Below are 25,065 nucleotides of genomic sequence, written 5' to 3'. Positions count from 1 at the left end.
TGGAGCTCATTGGGATTTACTCTTAAGTAAGTCAACAGGATTGCAACTATACAGCATGAGCCTATGCATGTTTACTCAGAAGAAAGTGCTACTGAGGGCATTAGGGCTTACTTCCAAATAAGTGTATACAATAGGATTGTTCTGTCTTTCTATGTCCCCCAGAATGGTAATTGTTGTGGTTACTATCAATACACTGGAGGCTGATTTATGGGGTGGATTATGTGCATCCGCAATAAAGAAAAAAATGAAATGCATTCATAGAGTTTCCACATACATTATTTCAGAAATCCTTACAGCAGCCATACATAGGTCAATATTAATTATCCCCATATTGCAGATTGGTGGAATCTGGGGCACCTAATGAGTTAATATCTGAGGTGAGATGTGAGTTGAGCCTGAAAGTCCCTGCTTCATAATAGCAAACTATTTTCACAGCAACCATGACCATCAAATTAATACTAAAGGAACCAAATTAATACTAGTGATGATTATAATATATGCTAACCATGACAGCAACAACAATCATTTATTTATTTTTGCATTTGTACCACACAGAGCACTCCGGAGCAGTAATGATAATAAATGTACAGCGCTGAGCACTTGGTAGCAATTATAATAAATGAATATTTTCACATTTGCTCCCACAAGCAATGATGATAATAATAATAAATATGTTTGCATTTGTACAGCCCTGAGCACTGGGGACTAGTAATACTAAGAGCAGCAATATTTGCAGAAGCAGCAAAAATAATATTTGTGCTGTACAGGGTACTTTGTAATAATAATATAATAATGTAATATAATAATAATAATGCATTATTATTAATTTTTTTCCGTTGTACAGCACTGAACACTCGGTAGTAATATTACTAATAATATAGCAGTAATAGCATGATCGCGCCTGTACAGCCCCGAGCACCAGGGAATAATACTGACAATAAATAACGTTTGTGTGTGTTTTTTTGCATTTGCGCAGCCCCGAGCACAGCGAGCAGCGCAAGCGTGTCGGGCTACCTCCGCCCGCGCTCCTCCCCGCGGCGGAGGGCTGCCTGCCTCCTCTTCCCCCCGGGCTGCCCCTGCCCCGGGGCGCCTGCTCCTGGCCGTTGCGCTGGCTGCTGCGACCCTTGCGGTATGTGACTGCTTTTGGCAGCGAGCACATGAAGGATTTCATTGAGTGTGAAGACAGAGAGCAGAGACAGAAAGCAGAAGGAGGCGGCCGCTGCCTTTGTAGTCGGGGAGGAATGCGGAAATGTTGAAGCACTATGTCAAACTTTTTTGAAACGGGGTCAAGTCACATTCAGCCAGCGTGGGAAACGGAGGGGGAAAAAAAGTGGAGGCGAGGTGGGGGGAAACTCTTCTACTCCTGCTGCTGCTGCTACTCCCAGACTGAGCACAGACTGAGCACAGGAGCAGAGAGAGAGAGAGAGAGAGAGAAGCGGCGGCAGGGAAAGAGTGGCAGCAGGCAGGCAGCGTGGAGAGCTGGTGTAAGAGCCCCGCACTCTCGGGAGACTGATCGCTGCAAGGCTTTGATCAGCCCCAGAATAGTTAGCACAAACCTCTCTCTCTCTCCTTCTTCTCCCCCCCCCCAAGGGAGGGGGGAGGAGGCGAGATCCTCTGTGCATTAAGGTGCAGCCTGCCCTACCGCTTGCAGGAAGATGCGAACTCAGGGCAGAGGCAGAGCCCCAGAGGAGACGCTGCGACTACCTGTGTGGCCCCGCCACGGTGCCTGCTGAGACCTGAGCCTGCAACCTCAGCCACCATCACCATGTGAACGCTTCGAATCCGGTTCGGTGCCGCTGCTTGGACCCATCATTCTTATGAGATGCTGGTTATTTAAGGAAAAAAGAGGGGGAGGGAAACCTCTCCCCCATCTTTTCTTGTTTTCTTTTCTTTTTCATTCTTTCACCCCCTCCCTTTTTCCTTTTTTTTTTTTTTAAAGCCCAGCTCTCCTGGAGATCACTTTAGGTGGGAGTTTTCCTCTGAAGACCGAGGCAGTTCCAGAGCAATATCAGGTACTTTGGAAAGTGCCCATGTGCTCTCCTGGGTAGACCCTGTAACTTAATGCTCCACCAATTTCCTATTTGGGGGTGGGGGGTGGAGAGAGAAGTGGGTGGGAACAGGAATCTTTTCCTCTCTCCCCCCCCCACCCCAAGATCTCGCTCTCCGCCTTTCAGACATTCCTTATTAATTTGCAGATTGTGCCGGATCGAGCCCACCCACCCATCCCGGAGAGAAAAAAAAAAATTATTCTGCCTTTCTCCCACTGCGTGCATGCTGTATAAGGGAGCTGCTTTGGGGTGGTCCTCGAGCACGTTTTCTATGAAATGCCACGAAGGGCGGGTGTGTGTGCGCGCATGCATGGATGTGGGTGGGTGAATGAGGACTCATGCGGGCATTCTGGAGTCGTCTTGATCCTGGTCTGAGTATTTTGGGGGGTGGGGGCTGCCCGCCCGCCCGCCTGGGGAGGCGTTGTTCTTGTGGAAATCGCTTACCACGCATACTCGGCCACCCCCACCCCTCCCGATTCCTCCAGTTTGGGGGGGGGGCGCGCGTTGCAGTGCGAAATGTTTAGGGAAGAGGGGCTCGCCCGCCTTTGCCGTGCAGTTGCAAGGCGGCCGGGCGAGCACGCAGGGCACCAGGCTCGCGCATGCATTCTTCATGTGACTTGGGAGGGGGGCAAGTTGCGGTGTTAACCGAGCTCGAAAAGGAGCTCGGAGGGAGGAAAGTAACAACCCCCCCCCCGACCCGCACCAGGATGTGCGTTTCTTATAAGAGACCGGTAACTTTCCACTGCCAACCGGCCCGTTTGCAGCCTCCGGTAGCGGCTTCTCGCGCACCTCCCTTGCAGCCAGTCTTCTCCGGGGCTTGCGGGCTCCCTCGCCTCAGGCAGGCGCGGCGGTGTAGCCGCAGGCCCCGCCCCCTGGCGACCCCCCACACGCAACTCCCTCCCCCCCCCCCGCTCTCCCCGCGCGCCCCGCGTTCCCGACCTCACACAGACACGCAGGCAGAGGCCGCCTGGTCGGTTGGGGGCGACCTCCATCCCAGAGGCACCCAGCGGCCCCGCCCTCCCCCGGGCCGTTCTCTCTTTCTATTGGCTGACGAGGCGCTTCCCTCAGAGGATCCTCTTCTTCGCTCGCTCGGGGGCACGTGGAGCTTTTCCCCTTCCCCTCCCCACCGGCCGCCTCTGCAGTCGCCACTTTTCGCTTTGCTGGGCGCGCGGCGCTATTCGTTTTGTCCACCTCAGGTTTTTTTATTTTATTTTATTTTATTTTAAAAAATGGTATATATATATCTATATATGTGTGTGTCTGTGCGTGTCAGAATGCCGGGACCTCAATTTCAAGCCCAGCAGGGCATGGTGTGAAGGTAAACGAGGCAGCAGCCAACCTTGCTTGGAAGCTATAAGGGTGTCCTCGATAGGAGGGAGCATGGAAAGTTCCGTAGTGGGAGGAAAAGTGGGATATAAATATAAATAAATAACTTGGGAATAACAGAGAGAGAGAGAGAGAGAGAGGCGTTTAACATGCACATGGGTCCCTGTGCCTCACTATAAAATAGCCACAATAGGCCAAAGGTTTATGGGATGGGTTGTCAAAATGTTACTGTTCAACAGGCTTTTTTCCCCTTTCTTTGGCATTCCCATCTGAAAATGGCGCAGGTGGTCATAGCAGTTACTTCCATAAATTGGAGGGGGAGGGATAATGTAAGCAGCCACTATGATCTGCCTTTGCTAGATGGTACATTGTTCACATGGCTGGACTTATTTCTCTGGGCAGTTACTAACTGGTTAGCTGGCCTCTATAATGCCTGAACTGGCTCAAGGAAGGCATAATGTGAAGTGTACACCTACCATTTCAAATTTAAGCTCTACTGCTGACAGTACTCAGTTATTTGTTGTTTCTGGCATATGCTCTAAAAATAATTTTCATATCTAAGTCTTGAGTTGGGGGTTTTTTGTTTGTTTTTTGTTTCTTGCACGTGTGATGCAGATGTAAAGTGTACTTTGGCAAGAATGTGCATTCAGGTTGAAAAAGGCTTCTGTTTTGCATCCACCTTAGAAACATGGATGCATTTAGACAAATAGCAAAATATAGGCTCAAAGGTGCTTTTACACATGCCGCATGTGAGATTGCTCTAAGGCTGCCATAGAGCAGTTACTCTAGAATAACTGTTGTCATTGTTACTCAGATGTTTCCAAAGCTCGGGTAATAGAACTCAGCCAGAGGTCGAACATATGCACGCGCACACAATTACATGGTCTTCGAATGTCATATAACTCATATGTTACTAAAAATGAAATTACATGCACGTGTGAAATGCAAGAAAACTATTTTCACAGAGGACCATAGCTCAGTGGTAGTGCACATGCTTTTCATGTGGAAAGTCCCAGATTCAATCTCTGGCGTCTCAAGTTTTAAAAAGAGGTACCAGGTGATGGGAAAGACTTCTGCTTGAGACTCTGGAAAGCTGCTGCCTGCCAAAGTAGACAATATTGGGCTAGTTGGACAAGTATTTTGACCTGGCATAAGGCAGCTTCATATCTCCCAAACAGAAGTGATAAAGTAGGGCTAAAATAATATGTCAAAATAAGAACTATATCACACAATTGGAGGTTTTAAAAAACTATGTCAAATAATTGCATTTCAGAACAGAAATAGAGTGTCTATAGTTACCACAGAAAAAGTCTTAATTTTGTATTGATCTGTTGTGGTCACCTGTGAAGACTAAAATTAGCATGCCATCCTTTTTACCACTATTTAAGCATTCCAAAGACCAGTTTTCAGAATAATAACAGTTTTGTTCCCAACACAATTTAAATCATGCTTGACTTCACTGCCAAGATGATGAGGAAGACAATTTATTTAATGTATGAATTGTTTCGCAAAGCAATTTACAACATAATGGAAATATATATGAAACAGATACATATATAAAAAGTTAAAACAATTGCATGTATGAAATCACACATACATACATACACACATACATTTTAAAACAACAGAACATACATAAAATCAATTCAATACAGGTACCAACTAGGATAAAGATCTCAGTTATTTCAATAAATGCATTTATGCTGTGTGCTGGTTCTCATCCATGTGTGAGAATTGGTGAGTAAATGCAAATATGAGTTTTCTAAATAAATCCAACCTGAATGTGATTGTTTTAGTTTGGATAAAAAAAGTTGGTGAAAGTGATTAGTAATTTTCTACTAAGTGGGCTTTTGAAATATAGAGAATATAGAGTATGCCTTCTTATGCTGTCGCTAACAGGTAAATGACATATAGATGAGCCATGCTCCAGACAGAACTATTACTACTCATCAATATTGTACTGGGAAGAGAGAAGGAAAATGTTGAAGTAAACACCTAAACATGAGGGTATTTTATGGTAATCATCCTGTCTTGCTAAGTGTTTTTGTTCACATTGATCTTTATGTCTGAGAGTAGACAGCAATTGGTAATTGTTACTTATCTCTTGTCTTTCTCGTATGGCATCTTCCTTGCCGCTGAATGGTCACAGCCATTTGGGTATAAGACTTTCAGACATTGACACCACTAACGTTATCACAAACATTTGTAAGCAAAATATTGTGAGCACCAGAAAGAAGCAATGTGGTTTCTCCGGAGATAATAGTTATCCCTACCACAAACCAATATGTGAACTAAAATGTGGGCACTGATAAGTGGCAACTGCCGTGCTGTTAGTGTTAATGGGAGAACTACCCAATAATTTGGTTCATTCAGTTGAGTTCTCTCATGAGCCTATATGTCCATTCTACAACATGTTAAACCACTGTTACATACATTCTGTGCCTTACTGGAGTTCTATAAGGAGTCCTGAACTGCTGGTTACTTAAGGCTCTATAACACACCATGATAAGATATAAATATCCATCTTTATGTGTTCTCTACTCATTTCACGATGTGTAGCATCTGCCTAGTTCTTAGAACTGTTTGCATCTTCATCTAGCTTCATGTCAATTAACATTGTTGTAGTTCTAGTAGGTGTCAACAGCTACTAGCCATGATGGCTATGTTCTGCATCCTCTGTCAGAGGCATCTTGCCTCTCAATACCAGTTGCTGAGAATGGAAGGTGGGCTGAGTGCTATTGCACTCATGTCTTATTTACAGGCTTCCCACAGGCATCTGATGGGCCATTTTGAGAACAGAAAGCCGGACTAGATGAGCCATTGGCTTGTCTAGTAGGCTCTTCTTATGTTCTTATTCTTAACCTTCCTTCACTTCACCAAGTTCCCTTTCATCTCATGGTACAGATGGATGCTTCATACAATTCGCAAAATGCTCTTAGCATGGCCTTGTGAAAATTTACCATATGCCTCACCCTGCTTTGGAATATATTTTGAAAAAGTAGTTGAACTGGACATGGCGAGCTCATCTTCTATGTTTCTGTCCCTGCCCAGTTTGTGACACTTGTAGCCCAATTCTATGCATGTTCACTCAGAAGCATCCCACTGTTTACATTAGGGTTAATTCTTAGATAAGAATATGTAGAATCACAGTTCTAGTTTTTCTCTTCCCCTTCTAGCACACTGATGACATCTCTATAGAACAAGGCATGACAGTGCATGTCCACATTATAAACTTGATCATTCTTATTTCCAAGAATTCTGGGAATTTTAGTTCAGTGAAGTTAGTGGAAGCCTAAAGACCTGTAACCAAAATCCTCAGACGCTCATAAAATTACAATTCCCAGAATTGTTTTTGGTAGAACATGTGGCATTTACACAGTAGGTGTCTACATACAACAAATGGAGGGTGGCAGGAGCTCCATATCATCAAAATTGGAAGGGATAATGAAACATCTATTCTGTTGATTAAAATAGAAGTGCCATGAATTTACTTGAAGTTAAAATCAGGACAGAGATATTTCAATGATATAAAATTGAGTGTTTTACCTAAAGTTCCAAAGAAGACACACTTGATTTTAACTTGATCCTCCTAATCAGCTAAAATGTGCCATTTAGCTATTGGATAAGCTGCTGTGGTGTCATGGACTCTTCATAAACCTTTGAATGGTTCAAGAAGTTGTCAGCAACAAAGTTCTGTCAGTTGATCTTAAAATATGGGAAATGAAAGCCTACATTGGGGGAAGGAAGACCACATCCATTACATGGAGGCAGGATCTTTTGGCAACTCATGGGTGCTAGGAGGGGAAGGTGAAAGGTGGGAAGGAAACAAAATGAGAAGAGAACCAATGATAGAAGAAGGCAAAAAGTCAGAGAGCCCAGAAGGTAGGGTAGACTAGATGGAGGATGTAGAAGGTTGAGGGAAGGAGAAACTTGTGTGAAATACAGACTTGCGAAGTCGTACAATACTTAAAAAGAAAGCACAAATGACAAAGGCAAGCAGATCTGCGAGGAAGGCTGTATGGAGAAAAGAGTGAAAACAAGATTAGAGGAAAAGTAGCTGAAGGACAAGGGACACACCAATTGTAGATCCAGAAGCAGAGAATTCTATTAGGGAGGTGAAAGGCAGGGCCAGTGTTGGGAAAAACCAGGGGGAAAGCTTACCCAGGATCTTAGAGGCTGGTGGGTTCTAAGTCCAGGAGCAAAACAGGAGAGGCAGATATACACTTGATGAAGAAAACTCAGCTGCATAACCCAAGAACATTGGAAAAGTAATGCTAAAGGCTTGCTGTATATATTTTTCTAAGTTGTGGTTTTATTGCCATCCTTCATTAGCTTTGTCTAATTTGTCTTCCAAAACTGACTGCTTTGATTTCTGTTTTTTAATTTATTTGTAAAATGTTGGCCAACAGTTTGAGAATTGCTACATTAAAAATGAATGCAAATAATTGTTTTTCAAAATGGCTCCTTCATGATAAGATTAAGATTGGCTGTTATGAATAATATTTGATACTTGGTTATGCTTTGGTTAATCATTAGTATTTGAAAATAAAGGAAAGTTGTGGACTGTAAGTAGGCAAATTTGTTGCTATTCATTACAGTGGTGCCCTGCAAGACGAATGCCTCGCAAGACGGAAAACTCGCTAGACGAAAGAGTTTTCTGTTTTGGAGGTGCTTCGCAAAACGAATCTCCTAAGGTATGGGCTTGCTTCGCAAGACGAAAATGTCTTGCGAGTTCCTGCGGGGTTTTTTCCCTCCCCCCCTTTTTCTAAGCTGCTAAGCCGCTTATCAGCTGATCCGATAAGCAGATAAGCCGCTAAAAGCGCTAATCCGCTAATCCGTCAATGGGCTTGCTTCGCAAGACGAAAAAACTGCTAGACGAAGAAAATCACAGAACGGATTCTTTTCGTCTTGCGAGGCACCACTGTACTTGAAAGATGGGTTTGCTGTAGCTAGTCATAATTAAGCATTGATCTTGCATAACAACTCTTAAATTAAGAGATAAGAGACTTGGCCTGCTGTTGCCACAGCTTTGCTGGATTACTTTGGTCAAGCAAAGTGACCTCTTGGTTTTCATTTTTCCTTCTTAATCTTAATTTGGTTGAGGGATGAGAAAGAACAGAAATCTATCTATCTGTACTACTGTCTGGCTTCCATAATTTTATCATATTTTTTCATTTAGAAATGATCCAGTCCTCATCCAAATATGCATTAACAAGTTTTGAAATGTATTTGTATAAAAAATATACCACTTAATATATAAAAAAATTTCTGAGTGGTTTACATAAAAACAATTTATTATTTTTTAGATGAATCCAGAGGAGGATCCAAAAAGTATTACTGAATGTTTATCATAATAGGGCAAGATACAGAATTAAAAGTCTTGCAGGCTGCAGTGGGAATGTTAAACACTCTGCCATGATTAAATTTCTCCCACTTAAAGCAGTAAGATTTAACTGTGCTTAACGTTGCTTGGATTGTGCTCCATTTTTAGCCACAAATGATAAAATTAACAAAATAGTATATTCAGTTTCAATCGAATAAATGGAACTACAGCGGTTATATATTACCTAATCTGAAAGAGCATAATATTAATGTAAAACTCAGGCTTTACTGGTACAGGCTTTTGTGAGATGGCTGTACCAGTAAATGGGATGAGGGGTTATATCAGCAATGAAAAATCAATTGCATGATTCAGAAAATGAAACTTTATATCCGCCTAGTTAATAATGCATGTTCAGAATTTAAGTACTCATGGTCATTGTGAGCCATGTGTCCTAAAGATTTTGTCAAGTACTGCCAGCTGTGCAAGCAGTTGCTGAAATGGTCTCAGACTAAACCTAAGCCCATCTCCTTTCTATTTAGTCTGAGTACATGTTGGTGGATCTGGACACTTGTCATGCATGTTATACCGACTTGCTGATGAGATTGCATGGGTCTACCCTTGAAGATGTTTCAGAAACTTTAGCTGGCATGAGGCACTAGACAGCTACCAATTTGTTTCTTAGCCCAATTTAAGGTGACGGTTTTGCCCTGTAAAGCCCTAAAACACAGTATTCTGATTATCCCAGGAAGTGTCTTATTCCGTGTGTTGTCCCTCGAGAATTGAAACCTGCAGATGAATCCATCCAGGTTCTGTCCATTCTGGATGGTAGGTTGTATTTCACAAGAAACAGGTTTGTTTTCTTTTTTCTGTAGTGACCCTGGACCTGAATTCCAAGAGGTCTTTCTCTTTGTTTGTTAAAGGCTAGGTGGACTTTTTAAAATTTTTATTTCATCAAACCTTTGGGGTTTTAGGGGTACAGCTTGTGCTGTTGTTTTTCCTGGTGTATTAAATATATTTTTGTATATTTATTGCTGATTTGTGTTTGTGACTTGGCTTAGATGGAGCAGGAAACCCACATTTTGGTTTCAACTTCCAGGCATATAATAGGCAAACCATGGTTTAGTGGTACTTGTCTGTTTAATTTTCTATCTGGTCAAAACTTGGGAGGTGTCCATTGGGAAAGACAGCAACACAGGTTGGTTGTTGCAGCACCACGGATAGCTCCTAGTGATCAACTCGCTCCAACAAGGGTTGGAAGCAGCAGTCCACTCCATCTTAGCTCAGGGCTTATCAACACTTAAAATTTTGCCCCACGCTTTCCAGGCACAGGCCCACGCTTTAAAGCTCTGTGTCTAAAGTACTCTTTTTTTTCACCCCAGAGCGTTCCTTGAAAAAATCTGCTTGGACACGGAGAGTGTGGATAAAAGGTCATTGTCGCCTTGTGGAAAACAGAGTCTCTTAAAGGGCCAACTCTAGCATAAAGACAGACACTTCTCCAGCTTTCCATGGCCTCCCACTTGGCATGTTTCTTAATATAAGAATGTTTTTGAACCAGCAAAAATATATTGCACCATTGGTCTTGTGTGATACTGTGGGGGGCACTTGGTTCCTCAGACCAGATGCTTTGGGGAGCTCTTTCAATGGGCACCTGTTTACCAGGTTTAATGATCTGATCACCAACATCTGGCTTAGGAACTTTGTATGGCTCCTTAGCTGGTAGCACTGTAGCCCCTGACTTGGTGTTCTGGTCATTGCTGGACAGTCCCCCTGAGGCAGATCAGTGACCCTAACTGTGCTTTGTTGGTTGTCTGTGAATTCAGTTATAACAGCAAACCCCAGTTAGCCTTGAACTTGTACATCATCGCTCCCCATCTAGATTTAGCTGCGTGGAGGAGGTTAGAAACATTTTCTTCCATTTTCAGCTAACCATGGTTTATCTTTATGGAACCAGGAACTACCGCTTATCCAGACAAGCATGTTTAGTTGCCTCCTAGCCATGCAATACTTTCTGTGCCATTCAGCCAACCCACAGGTTTAGGGCAAGGACGGGAATTTCTCCCTAGCATAGCATTGTACAACATGGAAAAACTTTTTTTAAAACTTACTTGCAAGAGAACAATTTGTTAGCAGGCAGTTGCATCTGCTGAAGCACAGAAATATGTCTAGGATTCTTTATGTCTTCTATTATCAGATGAAGACCTAATGAGACACACATACCTCCCCAAACCTGCCTAACACTACCAGTTGTTTTAAATAACATGCCAGTTTCTTGCTTGAGATCAGACAAGCAGGCACTCCTGACAGGGTGTTTTAATTGGTGCACCAAGACTGTGGAATAAATTCCTATGAAGATCTGTCAGGCTATCTCTCTTTTCATTATTTTTTTTTTGCTATCTATGGAATACTTGTTTGTTTCAATGTGCCTTTGATTTGTGAGTTTTCTGCCATTTTGCTGTGCTTGTGTTTTAATCTGCTGCTGCTTTACCTGCCATGTTTTTAATGATGGTTGTTTATTTCTGGAACCAGACTAAATTATTCTGAATGAACTGCAGAATGCACATTTCTTAATTTTTATAATAAAGTCCAAGTGTAACATTTAACTTAATTCAGTTCACAGAGCACAAATATTCTGTCCCCTTGATCTGCATCCCATCGCCTCTTGTAATTGCACTGTTGAAAGGGCTCATTTCACTTAAATGTGTGCAAGCCAGTTGTATTACATATGCCAACTAAATGTGCAGACAAAGTGTTTAATGGCAATATTCTATTATGGAAGCCGGTGGAGAGATACTCCTAATACTAATTATGTTCTCTTTGGTGGTTATTTTTTTGTCCCTTAGATCTCATTAGCTTTACAAAGATAATGATTCCAAAGACTACCATATAATTGCCACTGGCTAAGCAAGAAGGCTCACGTGGGCATTACTACTGTTCTGGAAGGGTGCAAGAACCATCCTGCAGGCTGGTCCATCTGTCAAAATATCTGGACACCCTGTTCCAATAACAACTAAGGACTGATTTGCACATAGGGAACAAGGGCAACAGCCACAGCACCTGAAACACCACAGAAAGAAACTGGGGAAGAAAGAAAGCGGTGTCACCATGGAGAAGGACAGCATGACCCTAGCTGATCAACAATATGAATGTGTAGCTGAGATTGGTGAAGGAGCCTATGGGAAGGTGTTCAAGGCCCGGGACCTGAAGAATGGTGGACGTTTTGTAGCACTGAAGAGGGTGCGGGTGCAGACAAGCGAAGAGGGGATGCCACTTTCCACCATACGTGAGGTGGCTGTATTGAAGCATCTGGAAACATTTGAGCATCCCAACGTGGTCAGGTGAGGAAGGTGCGGGGGGTGGGGGTGGCAAGGCATATGGCCAACTGTATCCCAGTTATACACTTTGGGTGTTCTGAGCATCATGTTTTGGGTATGTGGCTTGATTGAGCACTAGAATAGTTGTCTGAAATGAATTTGAAGTTTGCTCAAGTGTATGTTTTGCCAACCTGCCTAACCCACCTTTTCTTGAGCTCTGCCTCCCACGCATTCAAACATCCATCTCCAGAGGCATAGGTGTGTGACTTAAGTATTTGAGTGGATGGGCATGGAGCCACATGTAAGCTGTGGTCTTTTTCAGCACAAAAAAAGGAAGAATAGAAAGAGAGAAGCTCTTTTGTCCTGGGTATTAGTTGTGCCTAGTAAAAGCTGGTGCTATTTTAGCGCTACTAAACACTGCCTATGTGGCAATAAGAGTCTTTTATACTAGGCAGGAAAATTCTGCAGTTTTAGAAAGCTCAGAATTTGTTATTGGTTTCTAATGCTTAAAATGTTGAAAGTAATATGTAAAATTCAAAATGAACATGTAAATAAAAATATTAAAGGTTGAAATCTTGCTCAGCTGCAACCTTAATTCAGGCCACCAAAATCTCTGCCTGATTTTAGAAAAACATTTCCAAAAGATGCTCAGACTTGCCCTTCATGTCTCAGTGTGCCTAAGGTTCAGTCTAAAGCATACCTTAAAATCATGGTCGGTCATGGGATAGGTGGTGGTCTGGCAAGTATGTTGGACACAAGCCATCTAGTGAAACAGAACCTCAATTGATTGACAGATGGTATAGAACTCAGCTGTATGTGGCCTGGAAGTACATTACTTTTTAATTTTTTTAAATAAATTCATACTCCGTCCTTCTTCCCAAAGGAGCCATTACTTGTTAGTCCACAGTGGTAGTCCCATTTCTGTCAGCAATTCTTGTTCTTCATCACTCTGAAGTTTGTTGATTGTGGGAGAAGTCAGAAAATAGAACTGACTCATTTTCATTATTGCTGCTCTGATACATGACAACTTTAGTTTAGTTTTGTTCAAAACAGTGCAAGGCTGCCTGTCAGCAAGCAGACAGTCTTGTGTGTTCAAATCTACATTATTTTCATTGTGTTCTTGCTGGTAATTGTGATAGCTGGGGAACAGGACTCGTTGACCACTTTCATGGGTGTAGTCTCAGTACTTTTAATCATACATTTCTTCAGATGAGTAACATGTTAGATATGTGATAATGTGAGGTTCAAGTCTGAATGGTGATTAATCATAGAAAATCGTGCCCGTACATACCAAGAATCATGATAGAATTTGGAAAGAATCAGGCTTGGGAGTTTTTGTGACATCTTCTAAGCAACTCTCAAGTATATAATTAATCCATTATAAATCTTCACATTGAGTGTGTTATTTTGGAAACCATTAAGATAAACAGTAACATTTGTGTTTACAAAGTAATTTTATATGTGCAAAGTCAAGTAGGTTTGAAAACCCTTATTTTCTGCCTTTTTTAGATGCAGTGAAAGATCTGTCTTGTCATTAGGAAGACTGGGTAAACTGTAGTTTGTTTAAGATGGTGGATGGGATTATTTTGTGCAAAAGATAATTTCATCCCACCCAGTACTGCTGCTGATGATCAAACTCCATTTATTTCAGTAGAGTACAATCTAGTTAAAACCTGTTAATTATTACTTTCTGAGTGCAGTTTTCAACTAACTGTTCATCTACCTCATACTCATATATATCAAGCTTTTGTAGGAAGTTAAAAGTCTTGCTGAAATCCAAATACAATTAGGATCTTTTTCTACTAAACCACTTCTTTATTTAAATAAAGAAACTGCGTTGGTCTCATATGACTTCCTCCTAACAAACTCTGTTGGTTATTTGTAATACCATTTATTCTTAAACTACCCAGAAACTGTAAAATTGACATATTTAAAGGCCTTGTACAGTGACTGCATACAATTTATTTATAGTAATACCTTTGAATGACCAAAAATATTATAGTGGCATACAAAAAAATAATTGAAACATCTTAAAAAATAAAATAAAATCATAAAATACAAAATAAATGACCAACACTCAATCAAATTAATATTGTAACAGTTTAGAAGGCTGAATGTTTATTTCTTCTAAAACAAAGTTTAGAAGGCCCATCATCTTAAAACTAATTGATTATGAGGCCTATTTGTGAGGAGGTATCTCAGGGTTGTATCATTAATCTTCACTAACAATAAAATAAAGAAGAGAAAACATATTGCAACAACTTGTGTCATTCTCTATTACCCTCTATCTTCCATATCTTTAGATCAGGGTTTCCCAAACTTGGGTCTCCAGCTGTTATTTTGTACTACAGGTCCCATCATTCCTGGCCCTGCTAGCTAGGCATGATGGGAGTTGTAGTAAAAAAAACTGCTGGAGACCCAATTTTGGGCAACCCTGTTTGGTTCATATAGCATAGTATCCAACTAAGTTTTGGGTGTTCTCTTATTTTAGATAACTTTATAATCCTCTTATTTTGTTATATATCTTTTAGATTTTAGCCATTAACTTAAATACCAGATTGCCCTTTCAAATAATCAAATGAGGCCTGAGTCTCCATGTCCTTGCCATAATCCTCAATCTGATGGCCCTGCTAGGGTGAAAGTGCTGCATCCCCAGGTCCCTTTGCACATCATGGAGCTTTGGACTACAGATGTTAACTACATCAACAAGATCACTTCACCAAGATAAGGCACAGAACGAACACCCACGTTTTAATTCCTGGAAGAACCTCAGGTAGCAGGACTAATAGAGCTCTCTGCGCAGGATCTTGAAGAAATGCTCTTTCATATAGCTTTCCTAAATGCCAAACACTATCGTCTAGGTACGTGCAGAACATAAGCAGCCTTACGTAATCAATCTGACCCTAGAAACATTCGCAACAGAATCTGCAGTTTAGAGCACTATGAGCTCCCTTGGAAAGAATTGTCCGGGTGTAAATGTTCTGTGTTTCACCTTTCCCCTACATAGAAAACCAATCAGTCTTTTGTCTAAATGTCTGTTTGGCATACCATGGACATAAGCACATCTTACTGTGTTTTGTTTTTTAAGAATCTTGACATTTCAAATGTATTTAGTAAGATAAACTTAGTGTATCCAGCCCAGAGTTCAAATGAGAAGATGAAATGCTTAATTAGCCTTTATTGTGCACAGTAGATAAATCTGGCACAAATATGTCCACTAGTTATGTAAGTTACTGCTGCTCTGCTTGCGGAAAACATGAAGTATACGTAGACAAAGGAGAGACTTTGCCAGGAATAAATGACATATTGGATTCAGGAAATTCCTGTGTGTAAAATTAGGAGTATTTCCTGCTGTAATGCATCTGTAAGAATTCTTCTGATTATACTTGTTGCATTCAGCTCCATTAGCTTGCATATACTAGAATCTGCATTTATAGAATATGAGTCAGAACTGGGATATTTTAAGCTAAATTGCTACATTTTCAATGGAGAATTTATTTGTTTGGACCATAGGTCATAGCAAAAATCGTAATTTGCATTTCAATTAAAGGTAGTCACTGAAAGTTTAAAGCGTTCAGTGTCTTCAAGTTCTATAGGCAGATAATACCTATGTTTGCAGTTTCCCCTCCACTTGACTCTTGGAACTTTGTTTTCTCCTAGAAATATCGTGTTAAATGTTTTAAGGAGTTATTCTCTAAGCTTTGGGTACACAAAAAAGCCATACTAGAATGCAGTAATCTGAGCTCTGTGCTTGTTGCTTAGGAAGCAGCCCAAAATGCTGGTATATGTAGCTATTTCTAGTAAAATTAGTTATGTGTGATGGAAGCAGTGATTTCTAAGCTCACAAAAACACTTGGTGCACAATTTCTTTTTTGGGAAAACAACCTATCTTTTTCCTTTTTTGTTTGTTAACTCCCAAGGCACCAATTTCAGAAATTAGCTTCAGCTCCAAAATCATGAATCAAGACTACATGAGATATTGTATTACCATGTCTCCTAAAACATGGGAATACAACCTCTAGGGAGGCCAAAAAGTATTGCTCCTATTCTTTGTGCAACTTTCCAAAATAATAATAATAGCCACAGGAGCTGAAGAAAATGGTTTTACAGAGCTCTTGCGAACCATATTGTTTCCTGTCAGGTGTGCCAGCAACATGGTTGGACCTCCCCATCCAATGATGGCCTCTCAGTATCATCACCAACCACTTTACACGTGGTGTGATGACCATACAGAAGCTTTCACAACCTGAAGCTGAAAGGAGTTTCAGTCTAAACCATCTGGAGGGTGCCAGGTTGACAAAGCTGCCTTGCGGTATGGCTTTGTCTGAATGATGACACAACTTCTCTCACTGTTCCTGTCAAGCCACACCAGACTTCTGAAATAGGTGGGCAGGTCTTGGCATACATACTGGTTAAAGTTTTGCTTTGAGGTTGAGTGTTGCTGGTGCCTGATAGGTTAATGTGCCAAACCCCTCAGGACTCAATAGGTACCATTCGTTTCTGTCTTAAATACATGAAACGATAACACACACCCAAAAAATTACCCAAAAAAGGGACTGTTCAGGAGGCGCACTCAAAAGTGATGACCTTTGTGATGTAGATTGGCAGGGATTCTTGAAGACTCTCATTTGCTCCTTAGAGGATGTTCTGTGAAGAATCAGGTGCCAAACAATAAACAGAAAGAAAATTACATAAAGCATAATTGGAAGAGCACAGGAGACATGAAGATATGAAGATAAGTGTTTTCTCTGCCTCCCAAATATGTGTGTTTGGGTGTATTATTTATATATTTATGGAGAGCTAGAGAGAGATTTTCCTAAGTGCTCAAAGCAGTTCACATATAATTATCGCAACAACTCTGTATGGTCACCATAATTATTCCCTTACTGTAGACCGTCTGAGGCTAAGTCTAAGAGACAGCAGCTGAGCTGACATTTGCACTAGGGACTTCCAAGCTCATCATTTATATTCCTAACCAATATTTGACATCCCTTTTTAGATGGTAGTTAGCACCCTTGCTGTATGGGGAAGAATCTGACAGTATTTCTTCTTTCTGCCTGGAGCCTTGATCAGAATACCTTGAACGGCATATATAGCTGCTGTGGAAGTCTAGTTAGTTGAACAGTGTAAACAAACAAACAAACAAACAAACAGAATAACATTATTGACCTCTTAAAATTTAGCTATGATGGCTCCTTCTGGGATTGCCTTTTGTCTTTTAACATTAGGAGAAAGACATTTGTTGTGAGCATCTTAAGTGGCATGGCTGTTTTTTGTCTGCCCCTTTAATTATCTTCTAACTAATGTCTGCATTTTGTGGTGTTCTCTTTTTTGAAGTTAATTGTTACTGTGGTAGGTTTTCCTACCCCTGCCTGAACAGCTGTTGAACTTTGAATTCCTTATGGTTGCTGTTGTAGCACACGTGGACTGATTTTTATGCCAATTCAGTGTTGTTCATAAGACCCCATATCAAGGTTTCACTGTCATCTTGGATCCAAAGCAGTTCTTTCATGTGATCTTGTGCCTTTTGAAGACAACTGCTTTCATACAGTCAACATTTCTTCCACATGTTAAATGCACAGCAGTGAGCATGGGCATTTATATTATAATGATAATTCTATTGGGTTGTATCTAATGTAGCAGTAGGTAAAATGTTCCATTAGTGCAAGGATTTATGCTTGCGCAAAGAAACTTTTTCCCTACCTCAAGGATAGTTGTTGTGTCCTGCACACATGCAATAGCAGATGCCTGAATACATAGCTAGTTAACCCTATACTCCCTAAATAAGTTGCAACAAGGCAATGAGCCTCTTGCACGTTTGAATCCACACGATGGAGTGAGCTCCCGTTGTTCTGTCCCAGTTTCTGCCAACTTAGCAGTTTGAAAGCATGCCAGTGCAAGTAGATAAATAGGTACCGCTGTGGCAGGAAGGTAAACGGCATTTCTGTGCTCTCAGGCTTCCGTCACTGTGTCCCGTTGGCACCAGGAAAGACCAGGAAAGTTGTCTGTGGACAAACACCAGCTTCCTCGGCCTGAAAGCAAGATGAGCGCTGTACCCCATAGTTGCTTTTGACTGGACTTAACCATCCAGGGGTCCTTTACCTTTACCTTTTGCCTGTTTTACATTCCCATAATATATACAGGCAGTCGAGGACAGTAAATTCCTTGACATAGCCCAAGAAAGAGTAGCAAATCAGAGCCTTTTATCTTTTGGGGTTTAAGGGTATTTAGGATGGTCATTTACAGTAAAAGAAATTTGACACTGCTGTGTGCAGGAACATCTGTCTGTATCACTATAGGACTGTAGTGCCTCCCAAATGGCTAGCAAGCTTTCTTAGAATTAAGAAGGATCATTACTCTTGGTGCATTTTTTAGAACTCCATTTGTCAGCAAAACATATGTGTGCTTTACTTTGTGTTCTCTACGTAAACTCTACACATTTTGATGCAATGATGAACAAGTGGTTTTAAAATATTATACATATGGGCTTAGAAAGGCACAAGAGTCATATGTAATTAATATATAGCGTTTTCCTGAACCGAAAGAAGACATTCCTTTGCTTAGATAAATTATTCAATAAATATGTTCCATATTATAATAGCAATAATGTTGTAATGAAATAAGCATTGGTAACATTTTGAAGTGCTATACATTTGAGCTGAAAAGCACTTGCTATTTATAGGAAAAAATGTTTTGTCAGTTTCCATGGAGAATGGTGTGGTGTGGTTTTAAGTTTTCCCCTGAGAAAAAGGTTTTAAAAGGAAATATTCATATGGCCAAAACTCAAAATGCTTCTAAATTAACTGCCATAGTTCCTGACTTACAATAAGTTTTTTCATAAAAGTGGTAGACTGACATATTAGCTGCATACAAATAAATATAAATAACTACATTGATATTAAGATCATTTCTGCTATACAGCGTTTACAAGTGAATTGGTGCCAATGTCTTCATTGGTCCAGTTTGCATGTCAGGGTGAACCATACCTAATTGTTATTTGCTGTTAACACACCTTTCAAGGCTCTTTTGTCTCATCTTTGCTAGTGTGCAGAGGAAACAAAATACAATCCCTTGCTTAGCATTACAACTGAACCAGAGATTGTGGTTTGTTTTGCTCCAACAAAACATGATTAAGGCAAGAGCAAACCTTGGCTACAGATCCTGGTTCTTTGGGAGTAAAAGCAACCAGAAGCCTGGTTCAGACATAATGCTAAGCCAAGGGTCATGGTTTATTTTCTCTGAGCACGAGCATAGTATAATAGAATTGTAGAGTTGGAAGGCATCCAAAGGTCATCTCGTCCAACTCCCCGAAATGCAAGAATTTCAGCTAGACCATATATGAAAGATGGCCACCCAGCCTCTGTTTATAAACCTCAAAGCAAAGAGAGTCCACCACCTCTCATGGGAGTCTGTTCCATGGTAGAACAGTAGGATGGAAACAAGTGACCAAGAGCTAGGGATTCACAGTAAACTATATTAGTGTACGTGGCAACACACAAATATTTTTCTGGTTTTAGAAGAGAGAAATATATATTTCCCAAATTATCATACACCATCTTATGTTGGACTGTCAGATCTGTGCCAAGTAACAGAAGAGCACAAAATCCCATTTTTATCATGCCACGGAAAGTATAATTTCTGACAATTTCCAGGGACAGGATTTATCATGAGCCCTCTGCATGATAGTATGGCTGGGAGTTGGATTTTAGGGGATCAGGCCTAAACCGGAAGGGACCTAATCTCAGTGGCAGAGCAAAAGCTTTGCACGCAGAAGTTACCAGGATCAATACCTGGTTTATTCAGATGCAGTAATTAGGTAGCAGGTGATGGGGAAGAGACATGTGAGGCCTCTGGGACCCCAAAGGGCTACTCTGAGTGGACAGTGGATTATTTTTCTTACAATGAAGTGGTATATAAATTTTAGTAAATAAATGTTCACTTATCATTGTCAGTGAAGTTACCACAGCAGAAGTCATTTCTAATAAAAGTTAAAGGGCACACGTAGACCTTTAATTCTTGTAAACTCTTTTGTTGATCCTGGAGTTTCCACTGAAAAACTGAGTCAACTAATTTGGGAAGGAACCTGACTAATATAACCAAGTGTGCATGTAGGTTATGATCAGAAAGTCACACAGTTTTAAATAGTCATTTTTAGCTTTATAATACAATTTGATAATTCCTAGAGAAGGTGGGGCTGCTGAAAAGAGAACAATAGGAAAAGAAAACAGATTTTGGTGTGCCCATGTTGTTGTAGGCATTCCCCATGTTTGTTTATTGAAGATATAAAATGAGTCATTATCACTTTATTTGAATCTTGTTAATCTAACCTCAGCAGAATGAAAAGACTTGCTTTAAAATCGGATATATATATATTTTCTTGCCATGAAGTGTTGGGTAGTTTTAACATATGTAGATGAAACTCTACAGATGAAACTTGGGTAATGACTCAAAGTATCTGTTGCTGTTTAATATTTCTGAGGAATTCCCCTCTCAGAATTATCATGATATATACTGGCTGTGTCAGCTTTAATGTTTCCCAGACTAGCACATTTCTTCTCCAAGTGTTGTGTGAATGCATTTCCCTGCGCATGGGTTTTGTTTCTCTCAATCTTTCAAGCTAGACTTATAGTGTAAATGGGAGTTCTGGAAAGAGGGGGGAGGATTTTGCATCTTTATTCCCCCCCCCCCACATTTGATCTGGTAGTTTGCATACAGCTGCTGAGTAGACAGTTACCTTTGAAAGGAACATTTGGCTGGTTTAATTTGATTAGAGCAAGCCACCTCAATCATTTCTTAACTAATAGTGCTTTCATTTTTGCCTGGCAGTAGGAGTTGGGAAAGTACTTACTGGTAATAAGATATTGGGGGAAATTACAGAAAGTGACACAAATGAACTAAATGATAGAACAGTTTAAGTGGAGTTTTTATTTTATTTTAAGTCTACACTAAACCCTGCTTTAAAAAAAAAAACTTTTAGAAAGCAGATTAAGTTAACAAATGTACTTTCTCTTGGGCAGGAGGGGAACCCCAGCAAATTAAGATCAGTTTGAACGTTTCAACAAGAGCAGAGATATTTTGTAATGCTTCACTTCAAAATTTGAAATAAAAATTGTGGGAAGATAAACACACACACACACACACACACACACACACAGAGAGAGAGAGAGAACAAATTCACACTCTTTCCTACCTTTTTGTTGGATAGCCCAGTTGTCAAAGCACTGCATCAGAAATCTCACTTCAAAATTTACTTTTAAAAAGCAAGATTAAAAGGCAGTTTATTTTATTTTATCCCCATACATATGATTAACAATCAGAGTTATCAGAGAGAAGCTGCCTGATTTTATTTCCCAATGAAATGAACTTAGTGAACTGGAGGAGGAAGAGTTTGAGATTAAAGAAATTAATTATGGGAAATTAGGAAGCGCTATTTTTTAAAAAAGTCAACAAAAGATGCAGAGGGTGGACATACTGCACATTTGTGATTAAAATGGTTTATAATGTAGAAGTGATTTTAATACGTTTCAGAAAATTATCACAATTGCAAAAAAAGTAATTCTGTATTTGACGGCAAGGTTACAAAGTTGGGAGGGTATCATTATTTCTGCTGTAGCCTTGTTAGAGACTTTGAGTTATTAATTTATTGGATTTTTGGTCCGCCCAGGCAGTATAAATATGCAACATTAAAATCAGTTAAAACAATTACAATTGGGATAACAGGGTGTTTCCTAAAAATCTGCCAAGTTTTAAAGGACATGGTAAAGAGTTGCTTCTTCAGGATATTCAGAATGACACATTCATCATTGGAAGTTTCCTTATTTGACTCTATTTTACAAATTAAGTATTATCCTTTCTGTAGTTCAGTGCTTCCATAAGAAAAATAAATTATTTTATCAGTTAACAATGCAAAATAAATTTTATTCTTTTCACATTCTTCCAAGCAATGCTAGTGATTCTATGAAAAAGTTGTACAGTGGTGCCTCGCAAGACGAAATTAATTCGTTCCGCAAGTCTCTTCGTCTTGCGGTTTTTTCGTCTTGTGATGCACGGTTTCCCATAGGAATGCATTGAAAATCAATTAATGCGTTCCTAGGGAAACCGCCTTCAGACCAGGTCCGGGAACAGTCTGTCCCCGGACCTCTTCTGAAGGCTGGGGGGGGGGGGACAAGGGCTTTTCTTCCCACCCCCAGCATTTTAAAAAACCCCGGGACAGCGGAGGACTTCTCCGCTGTCCGGGCGATCTTAAAATGCTGGCGGGCGGCATTTTAAAATCGCCCCGGGACAGCGGAGGACTTCTCCGCTGTCCGGGGCGATTTAAAAGCCCCTGGGAAGGCAGGCAGGGGGGACAAAGACTTTTGCCCCCTGCCAGCCTTCAGAAGAGGTCCTGGACCTCTTCTGAAGGCGGGCGGGGGGCGAAAGTCTTTGCTCCCCCCGCCTGCCTTCAAAAGCCCTCCGGGACAGGCAGGCAGGGGGGAGCAAAGACTTTCGCCCCCCGCCTGCCTTCAGAAGGTGTTCCCTCCCCCCCGCCCGGCTTCGGAGCACTGGGAGAAGCGATCTCCCCGCAGCCCCTTGCTTCAAAAGAGGTCCGGGGGCAGCGGGGAAGAAGCGCTGCGCTTCCCGCTGCCCCCGGACCTCTTTTGAAGCAAGGGGCGGTGGGGAGAAGCGATCTCCCCGCAGCCCCTTGCTTCAAAAGAGGTCCGGGGACAGCGGGGAAGAAGCGCTGCGCTTCCCGCTGCCCCCGGACCTCTTTTGAAGCAAGGGGCGGTGGGGAGAAGCGATCTCCCCGCAGCCCCTTGCTTCAAAAGAGGTCCGGGGACAGCGGGGAAGAAGCGCTGTGCTTCCCACTGTCCCCGGACCTGGGGCTGCGGGGAGAAGATCGCTTCTCCCCGCCGCCCCTTGCTTCAAAAGAGAAGACCCGCTGTCCCCGGGGCAAGCTTCGTTTTGCGAAGCAAGCCCATAGGGAAATTTGTCTTGCGAGGCAACTCGAAAACAAAAAAACCTTTCGTTTTTCGTCTCGCAAGGCGTTCGTCTTGCGGGGTACCACTGTATTTTGATTACAGTACATAATCAAAAGCTGCCATAGAATTTAATTTTTCTTGTGCATTAATAATGCTTCTGGGACTAATTATTCCCTCATTAGCAACCATGGTTTTGCTCCTGCCCTTTGAGACAACATTTCATCACTTCACTAAGCCATGGCTTTTTGAAACAAGCTGCAAATTAAGCTCTCACTTAAGATACAGTAAAACTTGCTTGCCACTGTCAATCTTAAATAGGATGTAATGTTTATTGATATCAATTGATGTGTCTTCCATGTATGGAGGCTTTGCCTAGCTGCCTTATAGATGGTTGTGCCAGCCATAACTCATCTGTGAATATCAAAAGCCCTTCAGTGCATATCTTGCCCCATTTTCTTCATTCTTCCAACTCTACCCCCCTCAGTTACCTAAAGGTCTGCTGCGTTCAGTGAGACATGTCTACTCAGAAGTATGTCCCAGTTATTTCAGTGGGACTTACTTCCAGTTTCTGGTAAGTATGTATAGGACTGTAGTCTAATGACCCCACCCACTGTTCTTTGCAGGGGCTTATGCCTGGTTCCCAGAATTTCCCTGTAGTACCAACACTTTGTCCTCAAAACTCATCTTTCTTAAAGAAGTCATAACTCCAGGGGTGAGGAATCGCAGGCCGGGCAGGAAGGTTTCTCATTCTTCTCTTGAGACTCTCCCCAGTGAACTCAGCTGAACTTACTTTTGAGTTGAGAAATACAGAATTGCGCAGTGAATTTATCTTATCCCAAACTCAATATTTAAATATGTATGTACTGTATATTTTCCTCTCAAAACGAGTATTTAAATGTGTATTTTTATTAGTTTATAACTGCTGATAACATTTGGAGATGTATGAAATCTTTAGGGTAGCTAATTTCTGATCTATGCATTAACTGGGAAGCGTGGGTCGAGTCATTTCATATAACAATTTGCAAAGAACGAATTTCTCAGACATCCCTCAATTCACAGTTTGTGCCTGATCAATCAATTGAAGAAGACATCTGAGCAGAAAAGTAGATGCGTGCTGAAATTATTATTGTTCATTGAATAGGTCCAGCTGCCTCCTAGGATAAAGTGTTGGCTATAGTGACATCTCACTAGGCATGCTTCTCCTTAAACTATTAAAAAGAAAGAAAGAAATATACCTCCAGACAAAAATGATTAAGAAGGGTTGGCATGTCTGGGAAAGAGTGATGTACTGAAAAAGCAAGAAGGGAGGGATGGAAAGAACACATTATTGGGCGCTGTTTCCTTGATGCCTAACAATGAGACCTTTTACAGGGCTGGTGACATGGTGTGTTAATGAGGCACTGGCCTTTATAACTCTTGGGCACAAGCTGTGGAAGTGAAAATTAGTTTGGTGGTTTCAGCCTAGTCCCTACCAGACATTTGTCTCCATCCCCAAACCACGGTAGAATTTGGCAGTCAGGACAATGACACCTCAAAAAAAGTCTAGGGCTAGAGGAATCAGTACTGTGGAGATGCCCAAAGGCAAAACTGTGTACTGAAAGATTGCCCAGGCTGACCTTACTGGGTTGGCCTTGATCCTGAGCTGTTTACTTCATTTTCAAAAGAACTCGCTTGTGTGCACGCTTACATAGGAATAAAACAAAGAGTATAATCTGTCCAGACCTCATCCTATGAACCCTCTGCTGCCCAGTAAGATGCAATATAACAACTTCCTTGCTGGTGCAGTGCCATCACCTGTATATTACCTTGTTCACGCCTCCATGCATACCTATTGCGTTCTCATCATTTGATTAACCAGCAGTTGATGACTAGCAGCTGAATGTGTGAACGTGACACCACTGGGATATGTTGACACTGGATGGTCTGAAACTCCTGTCTGGTAAATAGACAATGATGGTTTGTTCATGGGTGCAAGTCATTTCTTGGTTCTGCAGGTAGGGTGATGAACATACATGTGAGAATTGGCTCTGAGCTGTTCTGCACATTACCAAGTTTCTGATACTGTTCTGTGTCAAGTGAGGTACTGCATGTTTAAATGG

General features: G+C 41.3%; 1 protein-coding gene across 4 annotated transcripts in view; it reads left to right on the top strand.

The window, feature by feature from the left end:
• Positions 1 to 845: 845 nt before the first annotated feature.
• The window catches only part of CDK6 (cyclin dependent kinase 6), a 107,974-nt gene continuing 83,754 nt past the window's right edge, over positions 846 to 25,065 (top strand). The window contains exons 1-3 of one of the 4 annotated variants that reach the window (XM_083467712.1): positions 846 to 2,012; positions 9,443 to 9,547; positions 11,538 to 12,032. In XM_083467712.1, the coding sequence (XP_083323838.1) occupies positions 11,800 to 12,032 (233 nt within the window). In that variant the 5' untranslated portion in view covers positions 846 to 2,012; positions 9,443 to 9,547; positions 11,538 to 11,799. Of the gene's footprint in view, positions 2,013 to 3,001; positions 3,367 to 9,442; positions 9,548 to 11,537; positions 12,033 to 25,065 lie in introns of those variants that run through there. The other 3 variants (XM_083467709.1, XM_083467711.1, XM_083467710.1) reach the window with 3 other exon arrangements.

Source organism: Podarcis liolepis (assembly GCF_965112155.1).
Source record: "Podarcis liolepis genome assembly, chromosome: 12".
Classification (NCBI taxonomy): domain Eukaryota; kingdom Metazoa; phylum Chordata; class Lepidosauria; order Squamata; family Lacertidae; genus Podarcis; species Podarcis liolepis.
This window is presented reverse-complemented; position numbering and strand designations above follow the sequence as displayed.